The sequence below is a fragment of the Gigantopelta aegis genome, chromosome 7, assembly GCF_016097555.1.
Source record: "Gigantopelta aegis isolate Gae_Host chromosome 7, Gae_host_genome, whole genome shotgun sequence".
Lineage (NCBI taxonomy): Eukaryota > Metazoa > Mollusca > Gastropoda > Neomphalida > Peltospiridae > Gigantopelta > Gigantopelta aegis.
Window position 1 is genome coordinate 28,670,726 of NC_054705.1, and position 23,054 is coordinate 28,693,779.

The 23,054-nt window shown below is 35.5% G+C and overlaps 1 protein-coding gene across 3 annotated transcripts in view; it reads right to left on the reverse strand.

The window, feature by feature from the left end:
* The window catches only part of LOC121376823 (pumilio homolog 1-like), a 48,823-nt gene that overhangs the window by 16,952 nt on the left and 8,817 nt on the right, over positions 1-23,054 (reverse strand). Inside the window, exons 4-13 of one of the 3 annotated variants that reach the window (XM_041504595.1) lie at positions 21,564-21,735; positions 17,043-17,152; positions 16,324-16,481; positions 13,473-13,731; positions 12,238-12,316; positions 9,435-9,518; positions 8,417-8,623; positions 7,006-7,143; positions 6,036-6,143; positions 2,726-2,878 (exon numbers count right to left, since the gene is read on the reverse strand). In XM_041504595.1, coding sequence (XP_041360529.1) covers positions 2,726-2,878; positions 6,036-6,143; positions 7,006-7,143; positions 8,417-8,623; positions 9,435-9,518; positions 12,238-12,316; positions 13,473-13,731; positions 16,324-16,481; positions 17,043-17,152; positions 21,564-21,735 — 1,468 coding nt within the window. The remainder of the gene's footprint in view (positions 1-2,725; positions 2,879-6,035; positions 6,144-7,005; positions 7,144-8,416; positions 8,624-9,434; positions 9,519-12,237; positions 12,317-13,472; positions 13,732-16,323; positions 16,482-17,042; positions 17,153-21,563; positions 21,736-23,054) is intronic. The other 2 variants (XM_041504596.1, XM_041504597.1) reach the window with 2 other exon arrangements.

The following is a 23,054-nucleotide window of genomic DNA, read 5'->3' on the forward strand; positions in this document are numbered from 1 at the left end:
TTATTACATTTATATGTAAATATCATTGCTTGGTGCATTTAAATAGAATTGTTTGTGGTTCCACATGAATAACCTTCATGAATGATCAAAATATTTCTAATATATATTCAAAAACTCGAAATTTGGACAATTTTAAGACGTTACCAAGGCATTGCAAAGCAATTTTAAAAAAGGTTGCATACTTTAAACAGTCGTGTGTATATACAATTCACAGACATTTTCATTAAAATAAAAGCTAAAAAATAAAGCAAACTACTCTTTATTAAATATTTTATTAAAGTATAAACCGTTGGACTACACAATGACTATAATTAAAAAAGTAAGTAAATCAATGTCAGAGTCCATACAAAAAGTAAATAAACTTTGAAAATAACTCATAGTAATTTAAAAAAACCCAGAAAACCCTTAACCCCCCCCATGATCAATGCATTAAGAAAGTAAAGTTTGTTTTATTTAACGACGCCGCTAGAGCACATTGATTTTTTTATCTTATCATCGGCTATTGGACGTCAAACATATGGTCATTCTGACACTGTTTTTTAGAGGAAACCCGCTGTCGCCACATAGGCTACTCTTTTTACGACAGGCAGCAAGGGATCTTTTATTTGCGCTTCCCACAGGCAGGATAGCACAAACCATGGCCTTTGTTGAACCAGTTATGGATCACTGGTTGATGCAAGTGGTTTACACCTACCCACTGAGCCTTGCGGAGCATTAACTCAGGGTTTGGAGTCGGTATCTCGATTAAAAATCCCATGCCTCGACTGGGATCCGAACCCAGTACCTACCAGCCTGTAGACCTGCCACGACGCCACCGAGGCCGGTCAATGCATTAAGGTTAACACTGTCTGACTGCAAACAAATAAGCTTGATCCCCATTCCAGCAAAAGAAATAAATGCTTTTGTAAATAATTCCAGGTTGGCCTGACCATTTTGGAATTGACCAACATTTTTTAATTTTAAGTACAATTTGCAAAAACATCGGTCAAGATATTAATAAAACAGTAGTACACACCCAAAGTGAAGAATACTGTCATATAATTTAGAATTTTATTTTCTTGCTTACTAAACTTTTTTGTCTCAATTAGATATTTGGGGTTTTTTATGCTTGTAGGATCCAAAACATTTGTGAAATGACAATTTAAATTTTCACTATAGCAGGGTTTTATTTCTAAAATTTGACTTGATATCCATGGCTTTAAGCCTTGTTAGAATCGAAAAGACTAATACTATTCATATACTTGTATTTATTCAAATTAATATCTAGTCTTATGCATTATTTTCAAAATATGCCTTTATATAATAATAAAAAATGATAATTATTTACATTGATTGAGAATTTTGTACTCCAAAATTGGAAATAATAGAAACATAGGCGATAAAACCCTGTATAGGTAAGTATTGCTTTTTATTTTCATCTTGACCAGTTTTTGCAACATGCACATAAAAATTAAATATTTTTGTTATTTCTAATGCAGTTTTTCTCACTTTTTTGGAATTATTGACCCCCACCCTCCCCCCCAAAAACCACCACCCCACTTACTTCCCCTGTGTCATTGGCGTACGACAATAGATTTGTCAGCTCTGTACAAAACTGTTGACAGTGAAGCGTTTCTTACAGTTGTCATAAGATTTCACTTTGTATCTTTCTGTGCCAGAATAAGCCGAATTATGCTGACATTACAAAAATTTGGCCACTTATGGTTATAAAATTCTGAATTTGTCAAGGATTTCAAAAGGAAACTATTTTTTATCTTCTCAGTTTTACGACAGTATTTGTATTGTAAATCAATTTTACAGTAGCATTTGTGACAACACTACAAACTACCACTGTGAATTTTGAGAGCTGCCACCATTAAAACCACCCATCTTTCACAACTGTCATGGTGACGATTTAAAACCCGAACAGAGTACTAAAATACAGCCTACAATGCATGTTATACCATGACAGATGCAATGAAGGAGATACAATGCTATATGATTAACATGCAGATTGAGAATCTCCGAGAGTAAGTAGCACAAGCAATCAAGATGATTAGTAACCCAAGTGCATATTAAAGTTCATTAATAGTGAGTCATTAATAGATCTATGCATTATGCCACCACATACTGTGATACACACAAATCAAATGTGCAACTGACCAAAACAATTCAAAGAATTAAACACCAATACAGCCCTCTAAATTGCAACCGATTTGGTCGCATATTCAACAATTTTGCTTCAATTTGGCAACTAAAATATTTCATACTATGTAAATAAAAAACAGAAGTAGGCGCCATCTGGCTCCTAGATGAAAAAATTAACAGAGGGCTGTAATAGCGAAACAATCTATTTTATGCATTACTTCAGGCAATGCTTTAAAATGATGTCCTATATTATGTAATCACACCATCAGCAACAAAAGAAACAAGAAGTTAAAAACCCATAATCCACTTCTTATTACCAGTTTAATCAAGATATAACATTCTGATCAAACTGCAAAAAGAAATCTGGGAGAAAAAATTTTGATTGTTAAATTACTATATTTAGTTTGACAGATTAAATTCTGCAACCTATAGATAATTTCTGATTTAAAAGTCACACGTTATACCTATATGAATCAGCTTTAGACCCATTAATTCATACATCATATATATATAAAATTTCTTGTTCTTGAAAACGAAGTTGCCGATCACAAGGCTGACACTATTACGTAAAGAAAAGGACAGGCTGCCTGTTACCAACCTGATCCAATGGCCCCTGGAGTGGAAGAGCCCAGATTGCTCATGCTGTTGTTGGCATACGTGGTCTGCTGGCCGACGTTTAAATTGGTGGCTATGGGGGTGAAGAGGCTCGTGGTGGCCTGGGTATAGCCCAGGCTGCTAGACGGAGTGTAGCCTGAAAACGCCAGGAACAAGGTCAACATCAAGTCACTCCACTTACACCCAGAACACTGTTAAGCTACAAGGGCTCGAACTTTAGCAATTTTTTTTAAAGTGACTTTTGCAGCAAATCTGTTGTTAAGTTCGAGCTCTGAGCTACTGTTGTGCATTTGAAAGAGATATTAGATTTGATGCCAATTCCAAAGTGACTGCTTCTAATTCCAGAATAACCAATCTTAAAAAAAGCTGATTTCACCTTGGCACACACAAAAACTGATTTTAATGGGAAATACAGAGGAATTTTGTTCAGTATTGTGTTGAAATTAGCCAAGCAAATTTCACAGATTGCTACACAATTTTAAAACATTAAACAGTAGTTGCTAATCAATGTTCAATCGACTAGAAATATAGCTAATCAAAATTTTAAAAACAAAAGGCAATTTAACAATCTGTACTAATTAAAATTTGTGTAAATTTCTACATTTGGTGTAAAAATCCAATATGTCTTTCAAAACTGCATGGGAAACAATGACATTACTTTTTAGAATGCATGACTTCTTCAAATGTTTTAGAATAAAAAAGCCACTATCCACCACCCCAATGTCATGTCATGTCATAGGGTTTTACGTGCACATTCAGAACAAGCTGTTGTAGTGCACGCCTGTCGTGGGCGCAAGAGCCAGCCGGCCGTCCATGACAGGAAAGGTGGGGAGGGAGGGGAGAGGAGAGGAGGGACCGCCTGCACTGGCAGGTGCAAGGGAGCACCAGCAGCCCGATCAAATCGGTAGAAGGCGGGCACCACACCCAAACCTTGCCCACGGCTATCGGCATTGCCATGGAGTTTTTATTTCTCCACTGCAATTTTGTGCCTTGGACTATATTAATTTTTTTTAAACAGCAAGCAACAGTGTATGGAGATTTTCTTAACTGGAGGGGTTGTCCATCCACTGCAAAAATTGTATTTAAGTTTTTAAATTTTGACTTCTGGTACTATCATTTCTAACTTTAATAATACACTTTTTAAAGGAACTGAAGTTCAGGATAAAAATTTCAGCTATGTTCACAAAAATTCATGTGGATTCTCTTGAGAGTCATCCACAAGAATCTACTGTATCCAAACTTTGCTTGTGACCACAAAATAAGGTACGAACATGCTGTCCTGGGCACACCTCAGTTACCTGGCCAGTCTAGACAATGGGTTAATGGTTAGTTGTTAATGTGATGGAATTGAATTTAGTGGCCGTTAAAACAATCTGGGAGAGAGCCGATATCAGGATGCGAAGCACACAAAATTGAACAAACAATTTCGTTTCGGTTTTCTCTGGGATAACTGGTTCATGGAAACATAGGCCAGACTAAACCCTATAAACCTCTACATTTCCAACACTCTAAAAATTTACTAAATTACCAAGTTCATCCATAAATGACAAAACTGCAAGCTATCTTCGTTTTGTCAGTAAATATTAAAAGAAAAAGAAAAAAGAAACGCACACCCTTACCCAGGGCAGTTTACAAATGTTTAAGATTCATTCAAGAATATGCAAGTTAAAACCAAATACATACCTATATCAAATCAGTTTAAATGTAGTAAGAAAAGGTTAACGATTCTGAATTAACTTCAAATAATGTATACCAACAATACAATATGAAAGCAGTAAAACCAATGTGTACTTGGGTAGTAATCAAACATGTAGGCAGGAGTAAGAAAAAGGATTGGTCAATCAGCACATAGTATTAGTATGATGGATATGAACTTATTAGTCATTTTGCAACCAACAGTGTTAAGTAAAGGTGTGCAGAATGGGTTATTCTCAAAAACCAATAAAGACCACCTCACACTAAAGCAATGCACCGACAGAAAAGTGTCACTGATGCCTAGTTGGCAAAACATTATTTGCAATTTTAATAATAATACAAATAATAAAAATTCTGAACAGGTAGAAAGAAGTAAAGTAAGTTACAGCAAGCAATATTTTTTTAAACATTAATTTCATGATTTGATGTTATTTTGACTATGGACTTCATAAGTGGTCTACCTATATATCTTCAAGACAGCCCATTACTCAGGGCTTCTAGATTATGGTAGCCCCACTCCCATGGCTAGTGATATTCAATGTTGGGCTAATAAATAACTACTATTGTCATGCCCGATGGCTAGTGACAAAACAATTGTCAAATGCTGCAGTTAAGTCAATTTTTTTAAATATGTATATCCTGCCCCCCACCAACATCAACAAGTATTAAGTCTTTTTAAGCTCCATCCCCCTCTTTAGTTGACATATCTGATCATTGCTATAATTTAGTACAATTATATTAACTTAAAGTAAAGTAGGGCTAGTGAAGTTTTAATCATGGCTAGTAAATTCGTAAAATCACTGATCCTATAGCAAGTGGATTTTATAAATTTTTTAGAAGCCCTGAATAATTACTGGTCATATAATTAAAGGACCGGATGTCATAAATGCATTTGTGCTTAAGTACTTCTAGCATTAAAAAAATTATTTTTTAAATCATGTTTCAAATAAGCATTCAAGAGGTGCCTTTATGTCTTAGACAGCCCTAGAATTAAGACATCACAACTGGCTCTTTGATCGATTGAAACAAAACAAGAGCAATGTACAGCCGAGTTATGTAAAGTTACTGTATTAACTGTATGATTATGAATTTACAAAAAATTAAAAAAATTAAAAAAAACAACAAAAAACACAATTTTAAACTACAACACACAGGATTTTGCTTAAGAAAATACAATATAAAGTGTCGAGATTTCCCACAGTGAATGTTAGCTGCATTTATTTATTCATTGTCAAGTTAAGTAACAATAAATGGGAACTACTATATAAAAACAACAACCCAAACAGCCTTTAAATTTAACATTGAATATACTTTTAACATTTTGGGTAATGATTTAAAAAAGTAAAGAATTTGTGTCAGATTAACATTTCTAATTAATCCAAAATGTTAAAGAACATGAGGCAAGGTTGATCAATGTTATGTAATTGCAAAATGTATTCTAATGCCAGGCATAAGAGACTACCACATAATACCAGGCATAAGACATGACCAAGATATATGACCAATGTAATTGCAAAACCTAATTCTAATGCCAGGCATAAGAGATGACCACAGCAATCGAAATACGTGAATTCTTTCTGTACGACAGAGTTGCCTACCCAAAGTATTGTTTTGCTGAGACGAACTGCTGCTTGACAGTACAACTGGGGAATTCTGAACCTGCTGCGCTTGGGTGGTCAGCAGCCGCAGTGGGTTGTTCCCGCCTCCTGTATCAAACAATACATTCAGAATATGGAAAACATTCAGAACATAGAACAATATATCAGGCCCTAATCTCGACGGCGAAACGTTTTGAAATTAACCAAGAAATGTTCACTTGACCTATTTTTATCAAACTTCTCCACTTTCTTCTGGGAAGGGAGAAGTGACTCTCCAACTTTATTAATTCTAGATTATGGCCTGTATATTGAGAATATGGAACAATACATTCAGAATATGGCATACATTGAGAATATGGAATAATACATTCAGACTTTGAGATGCATTCAGATCAAATAATACCTTCAGAACATGGAAAGACATGATTTAATTTTAAAAAATACAAAAATTAAAAGTACAGTCAAAGGTCGTTATCTTGATGTTGAAGGGCCTGAATCAAATAGCTTAAGAAACCTGTGGCTTGAGATAGGCATAGTAGTTATTATAAAACATTATGCCATGGAGCAATTTCTTGATCTCGAGATAAACTAGTTTGTCATTATCCACTTTCTTTGAGTAGTTAAAATCACCCTCTTTTACAAATGAGGAAATTGTTAATTTACGATTAATTAAAAATATTCATTAATAATTTTTTTATATAACTGACCACTAACAACTAACCCAGTCCTGGACAGACAGCCCAGATAGCTGAGGTGTTGCTCAGATAGCTGGGATGTGTGTCCAGGACAGCATGCTTGAACGTTAATTGGATATAAGCATGAAAATAAGTTGAAATGAATTAATATAATTGAAATAGTTCTCAAATTACGACAATCCAGTTGATACAAACCACACCAGACCAACTGTATAAGTATTATATACAAAAACCACATTTCACTGTAAATGTTAATTATTTAAAGGTTCACTAACCCTGCTGGTTTGTGCCAGCCACCAGTACTGGTGCGGGCGACACGAGACGAACGGGCGTTCCGAGACCACGTGGGTTACCCATGACCAGCTGACCGTTCTGATCGTAATACGCTGGGGCCAGAATCTGATACCCTGCATCTGTCAGAGGAAGTGGAAAGTGTGCATTTTAAAACAAACAAAATATAAATACAACAAATGAAGAATGCACCAGCTATTAGGCCATCTGTCACTAATGAAAATAACACCTTGTTCACTCAAAAAAAGGAGAAAGTTTTATCATCACAATAGCCTGATTAAATAAACAACATGGCATGAAACAAATTTCCATATCTCGTAAATTCAAGGGCCATAATTCTGTGAAAAATGGGTAAATCACCATGAACATAACACTGTAAGAGTACATGATAAAGCTATATATAAAATTCTATCTCAATATCTTCAGGCATTGCAAATACAGTCCGAAAAACTACTTTTCAAATCTCCTAAGTCAAGGGCCATAACTCTGGGACTAATTAATAAGTAGCCATGAAAGTCAAACTTGATCAGTAACAGAACACGATAAAGCTATCCACAAAATTTCAGCTCAATATCTCAAAGCATTGTAAAAAAAAACCCCACACATCTGGAAAACAATATGTGGGATGGACTGATATAAAATTTATAATTAATAACTATTTAATATTTTTTTTCTTTATGTACACATGAAAACAAACACCAACCCCAAAATATCTACATCAATTTCATCAGTGTTAAAATGGAAGAACACATAACGTAACATTTTCCAAAACAAGCATTATGAATTTTTATAATTGATCATCACATCAGTGGAGTCCAAGCGATCAATTTCCAGTTATAATCTATCACTGGAACATCACTAGTTACAATACGTATGCCGCTAAAAAACAAATACAATTATTTTCAAGTGCATAATCTTGTTTTGTGCCCATACTGCTGGCATTCCCATTGGTTCATTCTGCCATTAGGCATTTAAGAAACAAATATAATTATTTTCAAGTCTTTCATGCTTGTATTGCTGGCATGCCCACTGGTTCATTCTGCTGTTATGTCGTTAAACAATTATAATTGTTTTAATGTGCATAATCTTTGTGCCTGTAATGTTGGCGTGCCCATTGGTTCATTCTCCTGTTATGCCGTTAAGAAACATCATACATAATCTTACTGTGTGCCTGTATTGTTGGTGTGCCCATTGGTTCGTTCTGCTGTTATGCCATTATGAAACATCATACATAATCTTACTTTGTGCCTGTAATGTTGGCGTGCCCATTGGTTCGTTCTGCTGTTATGCCGTTATGAAACATCATACATAATCTTACTTTGTGCCTGTATTGTTGGTGTGCCCATTGGTTCGTTCTGCTGTTATGCCGTTACGAAACATCATACATAATCTTACTTTGTGCCTGTAATGTTGGCGTGCCCATTGGTTCGTTCTGCTGTGACGGGGTCAGAGGTCGACCATTGGTTTGTCCTCGCATCATCTGTTGGCCCTGGGGCATGTTCTGGGGCGTCTGCTGGCCTTGGGGTTGTTGAATCAGATTGGCCGGGTAGATACCCCATGGCGTCTGCACACTGTAGTACTGTGGATGGATCACGGTGGGACCTAACACAGACAGCAAGCTTCATACAGTTACAATCATACACGTAACGCAAAAAACACATGCAGTGATTTCTCCAGACTACAACAAACATCAAAATAAAATAAACATACTAGAAAAATCACTGCACACAAACACAATAATCAAACAAATTGTGGGGGAAAAAAAAATTAAAAAAGAAAAAGTGAAGCAAAATGCAAATAAAAGATACAATTTAAGTTACATAACAATATTTTGTAAACAAATTACGTAACAAAACTGAACACAAAAAGTGAAAGAACAAATATTGACGTAACTAAAGACAGAAGGTGTCTGCTTGCTCTTCTGTTGTCATTAATTAAAGTGTTGGACAGTTAAAAGTAATGCTATAATTTTTCATTGAAAGATATTAGTGTCAAAAGTTGCGTTTATATTAAAATAAATCAATAATAAAGTAGTCAAGTCTAGCCAAAAGTACAGCATATACTACAATAATAGAATATAATAGCTGTTTAACGACACCCAGCACGAAAAATACATCGGCTGTTGGGTGTCAAACTGGTAAATGCAAACCATCAAGTGATGATGATCATCAATATAAAAATTCAACAGTTACATTAAAACAGTGATACTAATCACCAGTTTATTTCAAAACTTTCGTCGTTTAACTTTTGTAACGTTAATGAAATAACTTTTAACAATAAAACCAGAACAAATTTTTTCTTTTATGTCCAAACATTAAAACAGCTTCAATTTAATCGTAAATCCGGATTCCGAGTTGCTAGGTACTTTTGGTCTAGACGTTGGTGCTATAAAGATGAGGAAGGCTATGCTGACCTGCGATAGGTATCCCGACTGCATACGGGTCTTGTGCACTGAGGACATACGGGGGAGGCGCTATGGCCGTGGTGGGACCCAGGCCTAACAAAGAGCAAAGCACACACTTAAGCCATGCACGGCGAGGCTGTAACCATGGCAACAGTCCATGTCGGGGTACACCAAACTTGTGTACGGCATGCTCTGGCAACTCACAACAGTTACGATCAAGTATTGCACGGACGAACAATAAATACACATGAATACAACAAAATCTATACAATAATAATATACAGTAGACGGTCTAAATACATGTAGATAACAGAAACAGACTCCGGTTTGGACAAGTCCAATGTACTAGTTACATTTTAAGAATGAAAGATGTTTTTTCCACTTAAGAGATGGTGTGTGGTTTCAGTTAAAATTATGAAAATTGAAACGTTTTTAAAAATAATTGTTTGTTGTCAATCAGTAAATTGTAACAAGTACTTATAAATGTTTTAAATGCAATACTTGATCCCAACTCGCATTAATACATGGTTAGAAAAAATGCTATACATGGTAAAAAGAAACAAGAGAACTTGACCCTATGCAATGAAAGACAAACAACATGGTAACAAATGACGTGCTAAAAGCAAGATATGGCAACACAATGTTCGTTTTTAGTTTTGAAAATAACATTTATATTGCCAAATCCTGAAATAAATTTAACATAACATTATTTTCAACAGATTTTTTTTTCTTTCATACAGATTGTACTTAGAACGTCCCACTAAAAACAACTCCAAATATTAATTAGCTGTTATTAACAGTACAATATTAATTAGCTCTCACAAACAGTATGAGCACAAGATCACATACAGATTTGATTTCTAGAAGAAAATAACATGTACTTTTTAAACCACAAAACATTCCAATACCACTACATTTTAAAATTAGTATTCATAATTAGTGTAAGTGGCCTATTATGTACTCTTTTCAGTTTATACCAGACTTTATCATGCTTCACAAACCAGTCATGAAGCACTTGTTTTAAAGGAGAAAACCCCAATCACTCTAGGTATAACACTAGGCAACCCTTTTACATACAATATGGTACATAACACTGCACCTCAGGCAAATCGTTATCATTAACAATAATTTTAAATGCACTTTATATTAATGCTGCAATATTTCCCTATTTTTACATTTGTGATAACTATCCAAAAGTATTGACATTATTTATCTTGCAATCACTGTTTTTATTAAAAGATTATGATATTGAAATTGAAGTAACCAGTGACTTTCTTAAGACTTCTGGGTACAGTGAGTAATTGGTTTTTTGTCTTCAGTGAATTATAATCCGAAACATGTAGGCAATAAATGTGATACCACATGCTTAACCTGTCAGATACAGTCTAAAGATCCACCACCCACCCACCCACTAACAAATTTACTTTTTAGCTAGTCAAATGAATGATTTTATTGAAAAATTTGTATGGGTATTCAACTTTTAAATAACATTGTCATTTGGAGACAGATAATACATCTTAACATAAAACTTTTAAAACAATCAAGCTTGTCCATTGACCAAGCCTATTCAAATAAGTAAACTAAATAAAAAGACAGTCATTTGATTAAAACAAGAGCTCCATGGTTCAAATTAACTCAAATTAAAATGCAGAATGCTATTTAAAAAACCCCAGTTCTGTCCAAATGTATTGACATTATTTATCCTGCAATCTGTTTTCATTAGCAACTATCAGTTTATCATTTGTCACATGATAAACGTTCAACTTGATTTGTTTACTTTGACTAGATTGCACTTTCTTAACATAGTTACCAACAGTATATAAATTTGCTTATTTATTCTCCTGAAGATGTTAGTTTTACTTCAAATAGTTTTTATATTTTCATGTAAATTTAATTTTAAAGTGGTTTCAGTGCAAACGATTTTTAAAAAGTTATATAGCATATAGAAACATAAGTTTTATGTTGTAATAACTTTAAACTCTTTTTGACATAAAACATTTAACATCATTAAAAACATTTTGAAAGAGGTCATACTGCAAAAGACTATTGTTTAATGATGTAGGTTATCAGCTTTACCCTGCTATGACCGACTGGGGACAGCTTGCACAACATTTCCCATTCGTACAGGGATCACACCTCACCGGTTAACAGAAGCTAGCACTCTCACTTATCACCGAGACTAGCGCAAGGAGAATATTTTTAGCATGTGAATTTATATATATTAATATTGTAATATCCTAAATGGTTCCTCATGATCGGAGTTATGGGAGCAATTAATGACTCCATTCAATTAGTTTTTCATAGCTTGGTCTGAGGTACCTTCACAGGATAAAGCTGATTTGTAAGCTACACCATTAACCAGTTACCGTAGAGCCTGAAATTAATGCAACCATAACAATAATGCGATAAAATGCGAGTAATTATTTTTATTAATAACATGACATTTATTTATCTTTGTCTATGTGACCGATCACTGAAGCCAAATTAAATCAACAAACATATAGTTATAAAACACAACTGGAACATAAATCACAATACACAAAAAGAGTTCAATTACTAAGAGTGTAGCAAGCTGCCAACCATGTTTTAAAGGCAGAACACTCGCATTAATTTCATGTCGCATTTTAGTCCGACAACCGTCACTCGCATTTATTTTATGTCGCATATTAGTCTGACCACGGTCTCTCGCATTAAATTAGTCACATTAATTTCAGGATGTACAGTATTGAGTTTAATGATAGGAAGATGATCAACAGAAAGAGGCTTTAAAAGATAGAAGAGAACAACATGCCACGTTGATGACACGACTCACCAAGCTGTTGCTGCTGTGTGGCCAACGCGTACTGCTGCTGCGTCAACACCGCTATGGGCTGCTGCTGTCTCTGTAGGAGCTGCAGTCAAACCAATCGTTATTAAAAAGTAAAGTTTGTTTTATTTAAAGACGCCACTAGAGCACATTGATTTTTTATCTTATCATCGGCTATTGGACATATGGTCATTGTGACACTTTGGTTGTTGTTGAGGAAACCTGCTGTCGCCACATAGGTTACTCTTTTATGATAGGCAGCAAGGGATCTTTTATTTGTGCTTCCAACAGGCAGGATCGCACAAACCATTACCTTTGTTGAGCCAGTTATGGATCACTGGTCGGTGCAAGTGGTTTACACCTACCCATTGAGCCCATCAGGGTTTAGAGTCGGTATCTGGATTAAAAAACCCATGCCTCGACTGGGATCCGAACCCAGTACCTACCAGCCTGTAGACCGATGACCTAACCACGACACCACCGAGGCTGGTAATCGTTATTAAAGAACACACATTAAACAACACAAACCAAGTTGTTATTAAACACATTACACACAACACAACTCGCCCTCCCACTTCAATAAAAAGTTAAGTCAGTTTTGTTTAACACTAGAGCACACTGGTTTATTAATCATGAGCTACTGGATGTCCTACTTCAATAAATTAACACAATTTTCTAAACATAAACAATGTGTACATGGTTTACATAATTATCTTGTCGTCAAGGTAGGGCAAGTTTTAGTGATCACCAATAATAGGGACAATAACAGTTGAATATACTATGGATAGAATTACTTGAAAAAAATTAGAGGCCATGGTATCTGACACTTTCTTATAAAAAGATTCAATTTTAACTGCAATATATATATACTCTTTAACTGAGCTCTCAAAAGGACATTTCAAGCTCATATTATAGCATTTACTGAAGTTCAGCACAGTATATACCTAGATAAGAAAATATGGAAATTGAAAATTTAACACAACAAACTATTCCTTAGGTGACTCAATAAAAATAATCCAGCATCATTAACATTCAGAGCTTCACCACCAATATATACCCAACTTGGACAGAAAACACAGTGGACACAGAATTGTTGAAAATCTCATTTGGATAAAAACACAATTTTTTTTTTACTTACTCATTTAAAAAGAAAAGATAGTAAACTGATTAGATTTTCTTTAAAAATCTGTACGTGCATGCTAAGACGACAAACGACAAGCTACGTGAAGACACACACACACCTGGTTGTAGTCCATGTTGTTGAAGTTCGGACTGTCCATAGATGGCATCAGCTGATTGCCATAGTCAAACTGTACGGGGTCGATGCCCACAGGTTCAAACTGCGGTGGGTCGAGCTGGAAACCAGGCTGGTGGGAGTGGACCATTGGCGGGTTCTCAAGGAAATCGTTCTCCGATTTCATCGGCATCTTGGGAACATCCATCACCATGGTCGGTGCCACTACGTCATCACCAGTGGGCGAGTTCTGTCGACTCCCATTTCTATGGTAAAGGAAAGAAAATGGATATTTATTCAACTGAAGCACATCTTTTAAAGTACAGCTATTTGGTATCTAACATTTGGTTCATTCGACACTTGGTCAGAAAAGTGAAAGGAAAGATCCTTTGATATGCCAGTCGTAGTGCACTGGCTGGGATGAGAAATAGCGTTATGTCCCGCCATCACAAAATTAACAAGGAAGAACTTATGGCTTGAAAATTGTATATAGGATAGCAATTGCTTGCAGGGTCAAATTCACAGTAATTTGATAGTTTGAACAATACACTGCTCTCCTGTATATGGGATAGCAATTGCCTGCAGGGTCAAATTCACAGTAATTTGATAGTTTGAACAATACACTGCTCTCCTGTATATGGGATAGCAATTGCCTGCAGGGTCAAATTCACAGTAATTTGATAGTTTGAACAATACACTGCTCTCCTGTATATGGGATAGCAATTGCCTGCAGGGTCAAATTCACAGTAATTTGATAGTTTGAACAATACACTGCTCTCCTGTATATGGGATAGCAATTGCCTGCAGGGTCAAATTCACAGTAATTTGATAGTTTGAACAATACACTGCTCTCCAGTATATGGGATAGCAGTTGCCTGCAGGGTCAAATTCACAGTAATTTTGAGTAAATAAATGAGTGATATTTGCATGTAACAAGGTGAGTAGTTTCACTCAAGCAAATATTGTTTGGCACGAAAACACAATTGCTCACATCAAACCTAAAGTACCAACATGGGTTTATATTCACTTTGCCATAAACAAAGACAGAACATACTGCAATTGGATGTATGAGTCCTGGAGTATTGCTTGAAATGGGAAAAACAGCAAAACATCACTACAAGTTTGAAGTCCAAAATATGGCTTGACACCCATGGCTTTGACTGGGAATTTTAGCATTGTTTTACAAAAAAAACGGAGGTATTTTTGTGTGTTATTTCAAAACATTTTTTAAGCTAAGTTGCATTACAAAAACCTTATAGAGGGAGCAGTGTTTATCAAGAGTTACTCATGGTTTTCAAACTATATAATAAAAAATGGGAACAAATGGAACAAAAAACAACATAGCCTTTGGGGAATGACGAGGAATTGTTTTATTTAATTACACTAATAGCCTACATTGATTTATTAATCATCAGCTATTGGATGTAAAACATTCAGTAATTAACACTGTCTTAGAGAGTAAACCCAATAAATTTTTCAATTTGTTGCAAGGAATTTTTTATATGCACCATCCCATAGACAGGATAACACATACCATGGCCTTTGATATACCAATCATGGTGGACTGGCTGGAACGAGAAATAAACCTGACTTTTCATCAAGTGGATTATAATCTGCCACTTGCCATAGACAAGACATAGCAGTCTTTGACATACCAATTGTGGTACACTGGCTGGAACGAAAAATAGCACCGAGTACTCAGCGTTCGAAATAAGCACTTGTCATAGACAAGACATAGCAGTCTTTGACATACCAGTTGTGGTACACTGGCTGGAACGAAAAATAGCACCGAGTACTCAGCGTTTGAAATAAGCACTTGTCATAGACAAGACATAGCAGTCTTTGACATACCAGTTGTGGTACACTGGCTGGAACGAAAAATAGCACCGAGTACTCAGCGTTCGAAATAAGCACTTGTCATAAACAAGACATAGCAGTCTTTGACATACCAGTTGTGGTACACTGGCTGGAACGAAAAATAGCACCGAGTACTCAGCGTTCGAAATAAGCACTTGTCATAGACAACACATAGCAGTCTTTGACATACCAGTTGTGGTACACTGGCTGGAACGAAAAATAGCACCGAGTACTCAGCGTTCGAAATAAGCACTTGTCATAGACAAGACATAGCAGTCTTTGACATACCAGTTGTGGTACACTGGCTGGAACGAAAAATAGCACCGAGTACTCAGCGTTCGAAATAAGCACTTGTCATAAACAAGACATAGCAGTCTTTGACATACCAGTTGTGGTACACTGGCTGGAACGAAAAATAGCACCGAGTACTCAGCGTTCGAAATAAGCACTTGTCATAGACAAGACATAGCAGTCTTTGACATACCAGTTGTGGTACACTGGCTGGAACGAAAAATAGCACCGAGTACTCAGCGTTCGAAATAAGCACTTGTCCGTTTGTCCTGACAAATAAAAATCAGCTCGGACAAGCAAAATGTACCTCAATGGTTGTCCAGTGGACAAGTGAAAATGTTCAATGAGTTTCATTTTGAACTTTCAAAAACATCATCCATTACAAACCATTTATTTGGACAAGTAGATCTTTAGATGTGTTTGTCCAGTGGACTGGTGAAAAATTCTGCTCGTTTCTATCACTGGTACTTTACCACTGGGTTATGTTCTGTAACTTGCCATAGATAGGACATACCACAGCCTTTGATGTACCAATCGTGGCTGAAACGAGAAACAGACCCGACTGTGCACCAACTGAGTACTTTACCACTGGGCTACGTTCTGTAACTTGCCATAGTTGGGACATACCACAGCCTTTGATGTACCTATCACGAAGCATTGGCTGAGATGGGAAAAGCTGTAAAAGACCGCGAGTTTGCCGAAGAACCCACCTGAATGCGGCAGCGGAGTCGTCTAGCCCGTTCTGTAGAATACCGTTCTGCTGCCCGTCCTTGTCGTCGCTCCTCTCACCTTCACCTTCAAATGGGGACGGCGTCTTGCTTTTCTTCTCCGTACTCGCCTCCACGATGCTCGGGTCCTGCTGGGTCACCTACAAAACACAACAAACATTCTCAGTAAAATGCTATAGAATTATTTGTATAATTTTTTTTTTTTTAATGACACCATTAGAGTACATTGATTTATTAATCATCGGCTATTGCATGTCAAACATATCGTCATTTTGTCAGTCATAGAGAGGAAACCCGCTACACTTTTCCGTTAGCAGCAAGAGATCCTTTATATGCACATAACACAGCCATATATACCAGTCGTGGTACACTGACTGGAATCAGAAATAGCCTAATGGGTCCACCAACGGGGATCGATCCTAGACAGACCGCGCATCAGGCATGTGCTTTATCACTGGGCTATGTCCCCCCCCCGTAAACTGGTTTGGTTCACCTGGTCACGAATTTGGCAAATTAGAGGGCATTATGGCTAGAAGGCAGGGCAATAAGGTAACTTTCATTAATGAAACAGCAGCACCCATTGACAATAAATTGAAGACCAGTTAGTACAATATAAAATTAGACAGTCAGTTTGACCGTGTTACTGTTTAATGTTCAGGGCACTGGGCCATTCATGACTTACTAAACAACAAGTTACTTACGTTCACATAGTTCTGCTTCATTCGGTTCAATCGTCCGTCCATCTGACCCATCTCCTTTCTCGGGGAACCGCCCAAAACATACTCCACAATGTTCACTCCTAGAGAAGTATCTGAAAATAGTCATTTTAATTCATAATGTGATCTTTTAAATTAAAACATTCCAATACAACAATTGCTTTTAACTTTGGGTAGCAGGCATTGAAACGAGTATTCTGAGAATACTGCTAAAGCAATACATGTCACCTAATGGGCCCAACAAATGTAGGTTGTATTCTAAGTTTAAGGGCCACAGCTCTGTCAACAAGAGTAGGTTGTGGTGACATAGTAATGGTACTCAACACATCATCAATCCACGTTGTACTAGCATGCAAGGTTTGATAATCCTATATGAATTAAGGAAGATATGGAACGGACAATGAATGCAGTAATGTGTGAAAAGTAGGTCATGACAGGGGTTCAAAAATTTTCAAAAACATTACTTGCCATCGGGCAAGTGACAATCAGATATTCACTTGCCCCATATATTTTTCCACTTGCCCATACTTCTTAAGGTAACCAAATGTGTTACTCCTATTTAATTTAATACAGTGCTTAACAGTGTAGTAATCTTGAAAGAATTCTTTTATGGCTGGCATTCGTTCAAAAATGTTTAGGGATTTTGGCCCATGTGTCATTATTGTGTATATTATTTAACATTTTGTGCACCAAAACACTTCTCTGGGGTGTTTTTACCCTGTTAATAGCTGAGAAAAGTCTCTCGCAAACAGCCGTGGCAGAGCTCAAAGTAAACATGAGCTCTGTTTCTTTTAATGTTTTTAAATAGTGCAGGCTTGGTAAAGAACAGCCTCCCTGGGTGTACGTCGATTGCAGCCTTGTATTTTTAACTTATTGGGCATAATTTATTTGTTAAAAACTATTAATAAAGCAGAAACAAATATATATTCATGTATGCTTAGAGGGCATCGCACCATCACAATTATGACGTAGGGCTAATGAAATATAACTTTACCTTACCTGTTCATTTTACACGAACGTAGATTTACATTTGTAAAGTACTGAAAAAACCCCATCAAGTATGTTCTGCACCAAGGTTTATTATATCTAAACTAAAATGTCTTGCAACTTTTATAAGAATACAGTTCATAATATTTAGGCTCTGTTCAAGTGAACTCGGAAATTATAAACTTGCTTTCATTTGCAAAGAGCAGATTCAGGAACCACGTTAACGTCCAATTTAATTTGAATATGACAATTTTAAACTGTATCCCACCTCATTTACCATGTTTGCAAGGATTAAACATTACGATTGCACACACAAGGCATGTATACTTTATTTTTATATAAGCTGTAAAGCGTATTGGAAGCTATTTCCAAGTTTGAAGATCATCGAACCGATTACTTGTATGAATTCAGTGGCGGAAATTACCGATCTTAGTCGATAGTAAAAGGTGAATAACTCTAAAAGTTGTTATCGAACTTTTCAACACACTGTTTTCCATTTTGGCGTGTCAATACATTGGCAAGAGTTCCGATCGTTCCAGTATTTAGGGTTAGGGTTAGTTCTCCTTATAGAGCTATGTAAATGCTCGCATGATCGGAACTCTTTCCAAAGGTTTTACTGAAATTTGTAACAAAATTTAAAAACGGTTTTAGGGGTTACATTAGTCAATTGTCATGGGCGTTGGGCGATGGGATTTTTGAACCCCTGCATGATGACCTAGTTATGGTACACAACACACCATCATCCCAAGTTGTATTTGCATGCAAAGTACAATTATCCTATATGAATCGATAAGGAAGGTATTGTATGATCAAGACTTTTCTTTAATGTGCATTAATTTGTGAAAAATAGGTCACAATGACCTATTTATTGTTCCCAACACACCGCCATCCTAAGTTGTACCTGCATGCAAGGTTTGATGATCCTATATTAATAGACAACAAAGACATGATTGATATGTGGACTTATTCCGATACTTACATGTAGGTAGCCACAGGACTGACAATAAAACTGTATGTGTTAGTAAAACATCAATCAGGTGACCCATAACAGCAATTTTATTTTTTTAAGGTTTCCTGAGTTTTGAAAGTGGAAACATCATGCATCAAAGGGGTGGGGTAGGCAGTGTTTCCCCTAAGAGCCGGAAGGACCCCGTGAATTTCATTACCAGGACTGTAAAAATTATAACCATAAAAAAAAGGGGACGAGTTCACTCTGTGATTAATTCGCCAATATTAATAAAAAAAATAAAAATACAAATGCTAGTAGTCATAAAGATACTAGTATTCCACAAATATGTACATTGTTAGATCCCGGTGGCCAGTGACGGGGAAAACAAATAAACCAACATCAATCATATGTAAAAAGGAAAACGGATCTGCAAGTCAATACTTTCAATTTCGTTTCACATTCACTAATGAATATATGGTCACCAGTAATCTATGCCCCATCCCTGAAATGAATATACTTACAGATGTAATTTTATTAAAGTCCAAGTTAACAAAATGTTGCAGTCATTTTGGCGCAATTTTCCTTTAACTACAGTCTACTAAGTGACTGGTACCCAAACAGTTGTTACTCTAACACAGTGCAGGCATAACAAAATAAACGGTGACCAGTCTCGTCATATCAGGGTGTGTTTTTTAAAGGTTGCACATAACCATATTGTTTTACGAACTTACAAATGTAGTTTTTTTTTTTTTTTTTTTTTTTTAAATTATATTTAAACATTACATAATTAAATTTATTTTTAAGTGCATTATATGATGAATTAACACAAATTTAAAAATGTACCTACATATATAAAAAAAATTATTTACTTTTTTTGTTTGTTTTATCAGTCACCGAGTGATTACAATTTAGCAGGTGAATTTTTTATCATGACCATTGGGCAGTATGGGAAGTCGTTTTTTTTTAAATTCTAGAACCCGATATACATACAGAAGTAGGGCTAATGAATATTCAATCATGGATAATTAATTTTTAAAATCACCAATCCCATGGTTAGTGGATTTTTAAAAAATTCGAGAAAACCTGGGTTTTACTTTTAGATAAATAGATAGATTAGAGATAACACATTACAATCAGTAATTCAGTAATATGTATTCTCTGTTTGTGCTTAGTCTAATACTTTTATACTTCTTTTTCAAATTATTGTTTTGACATTATGCAAATATTTAATAATAATAAACATTATTATTAAAATCTGTCTTAAAATATCTCCTTCTATAAGTATACATGACACCCTTATGTATGCCATAACTCATCTAAAAACAACTGGAAATTTAAAAACACATTACTAGGGAGCATGCCCCCGAACTCCCCAAGCATTTTCGCACCATTTGGGGGCTCAAGTAAACGTCAATTATTTTGCCAACCCTCTGAAAAAAAATCCTGGGGTAAACTCTTTTGTTTGGCTTGGGACCAATTCTTAATCTTTGAGATTGAAAATGTTTTAACATTTGCATCAAGGTATTTTGGGATTTTTGTTCACCAACACTGTTCATATGGATATTACTGCAGGACACTTCCGCTACATAAAATTGATCTGATTGAGAAACGGCAGATCTGATTATTAAAATAAAGGTTAGCAATCCAACATAGAAAAATTATGCAATATGAATCTTGGCAAAGAAAAATTGATATTTACTTTTGGATCTCTTCTGGGCAACTTTGAGTCATGAGACATAAAAATGGCCCAACCATTTGACAGACAAGACTCGACAAATCACACTTCCAGGAGTACATGAATACTGAATGAACGTTACCCTTTTAAAGCCAGATCAGAATGAAGTTTGAGAACAGACTTTTCACTATTGTCGTCATTATTTTTTCCAATCTTGAGTTTGTTTAGCAACAGTTTATGAACTAATTATTAAATAAAATAAAGTTTCAGAAAAAACATTTCACACTATCAATCTGACTTCCCATTACTGTTCTGAGACCAAGTTCAAGAGGACTAATATTTAGCTCCCCTTAGCATGGGAACTTTTTTTTTTCAAACTACAAAAAGATGGTAATATCTTAAATGACTCTTCATAATTTATTTAAGTTGAGCAATTAATCACTCCCCTCAATTTGTTTATGATGATGTCTGGAATGTGTCAAGTCAGCCCAGGTGTACCAATTACATTCTTGCAAATGGAAAATGCTAATTAAAATTAAAATTTGGATAAATGTATTAACCAGGAGCCTAATTCACAAAGCTCTCTTAGGCTCTGCTAGAGAAGTCTTTTAGCATTGCACTGCGATATCGCAAAATTGCGAGAGAGTTTAGTGAATTAGGCCCCAGATTTGCCTATTTGCTAATAACCATTAGTGTCCAGCCTAAAACACTGCAATTCAACTCACATAACATCTACCTCTGTCCACTACTTCGGTTTTAAAACATGTAATCAAATAAAGTCTGCTGACATACATTAACCACAGATGTTTTAAACATGAATGCATTGTCGGACAAGAATCCAATATAAAAAACAATTTTATTAATTTCTCTAATGGTTTCTTTACATTACAATTACCTGACTTTGGGAATTCTGGGTAATGACCCAGGCTGCGGTACTTCCCTTGTGGTCCCGACCATGTGTCGTCCCGTGTGGTCCATGGGTGGTTGGTAAATATCCCAGGCTTGTTCACATCTCCACCTTTATTGGGATCATCCCCAACATCCCAGATCTTCTTGGAAGGATTTATCTGAAACATATTTTAACAAAGATGACATACAAACAGGGCTCAAAATTCACCCAAAAATAATAATGGATGTTGGTAAGTTTAGATAAGCTAACAATGAACCACGATCAAGATTTTAATGTGGAATAAATATATGTAATACAAATATTAATAGTGGCTCATATGTGTTATAGCTCTAGCGACCTGGCCACAGGCTGTTTCGAGCCCTGCAAACAAAACCTGCTCACTAAAATAATGATAGGCCCAAGGAAGTAGTAGCAGGGCTCTAACTTCAGAATATGTTACCTACGGCAATTTCAAGTGTTTTTGCGGTGGGCAAAATATTCACCTGTGACAATTTTGAGCCTGCCTACAGCAATTTTAAACTAGCAACATACTATACGATAAATAAACACAAAATTAAAAACAAAACAATTCCAATACCAACTGTTAAAATATCTTCCACCAACTGTTACCTCTGCTAATGCACCCCCAGAGCCCCAATATATGCAATGAATTATTTTGTTTCACATACATGTAAAACTGTACCATTTTCATCACCAAAATTAGTCTTAATTAAATTTGATAAATAATATATATGGATGCTTTTAGACTGTTCAGGAAACATTACAATGCGCATTTAAAAAAAAATTATTTCTTGACTTTCGCATAAGCAAGTCTTGTTAATGTAATCAGCAAGTCCTTAACCTTCTGACTAATGTATTATTTTTTGACAAAATCATGCTTTAACTTTTAAAGTTTAACTGTACAAGTTTATAACTTTTACTCATATTTCAAATTAAAATATTTATAAATACATAAAATAATGTTTATATGTAAAACGTTAAAAGTACTATTTTTGTGAGTTTTTCTCATTTTTATGATATTTTATATCAGTTAATTTTGGTTAAAATCATGCAAAATATTGATAAAGCTGTGCTTAGTAACATGCAATTGGGGTTAGCTGTCCGGTATTTACGGCCATTATTCTCAATCACTGTGTTTTGCTGACCACAATTTTTTTGGGGGAAACAAACTCTGATTCATATCCCAATATTTCATGAATTTTGTTGTTGGTAAAACAATCATATTTATTATAAAATTAAATGTCACAATTTGTCAGCTATCTATTCCTCAAAATTACTGACACTCTACTAATGTTGTTCAGCAAAAATATTTGGCGAAAACTCAAAATTCCCAGGTACTGTCCATTAAAAAACAAACTAAAGTAACCATAGTCTTGATTAATTAATCTATTCCCGGTCAGTGTGCAAATGAAAGTTTTCTAAAAAAAAATTAAAAGTTGGTTAAAAGTAAAACAAGTAACTAAAGTCAGTTACCCA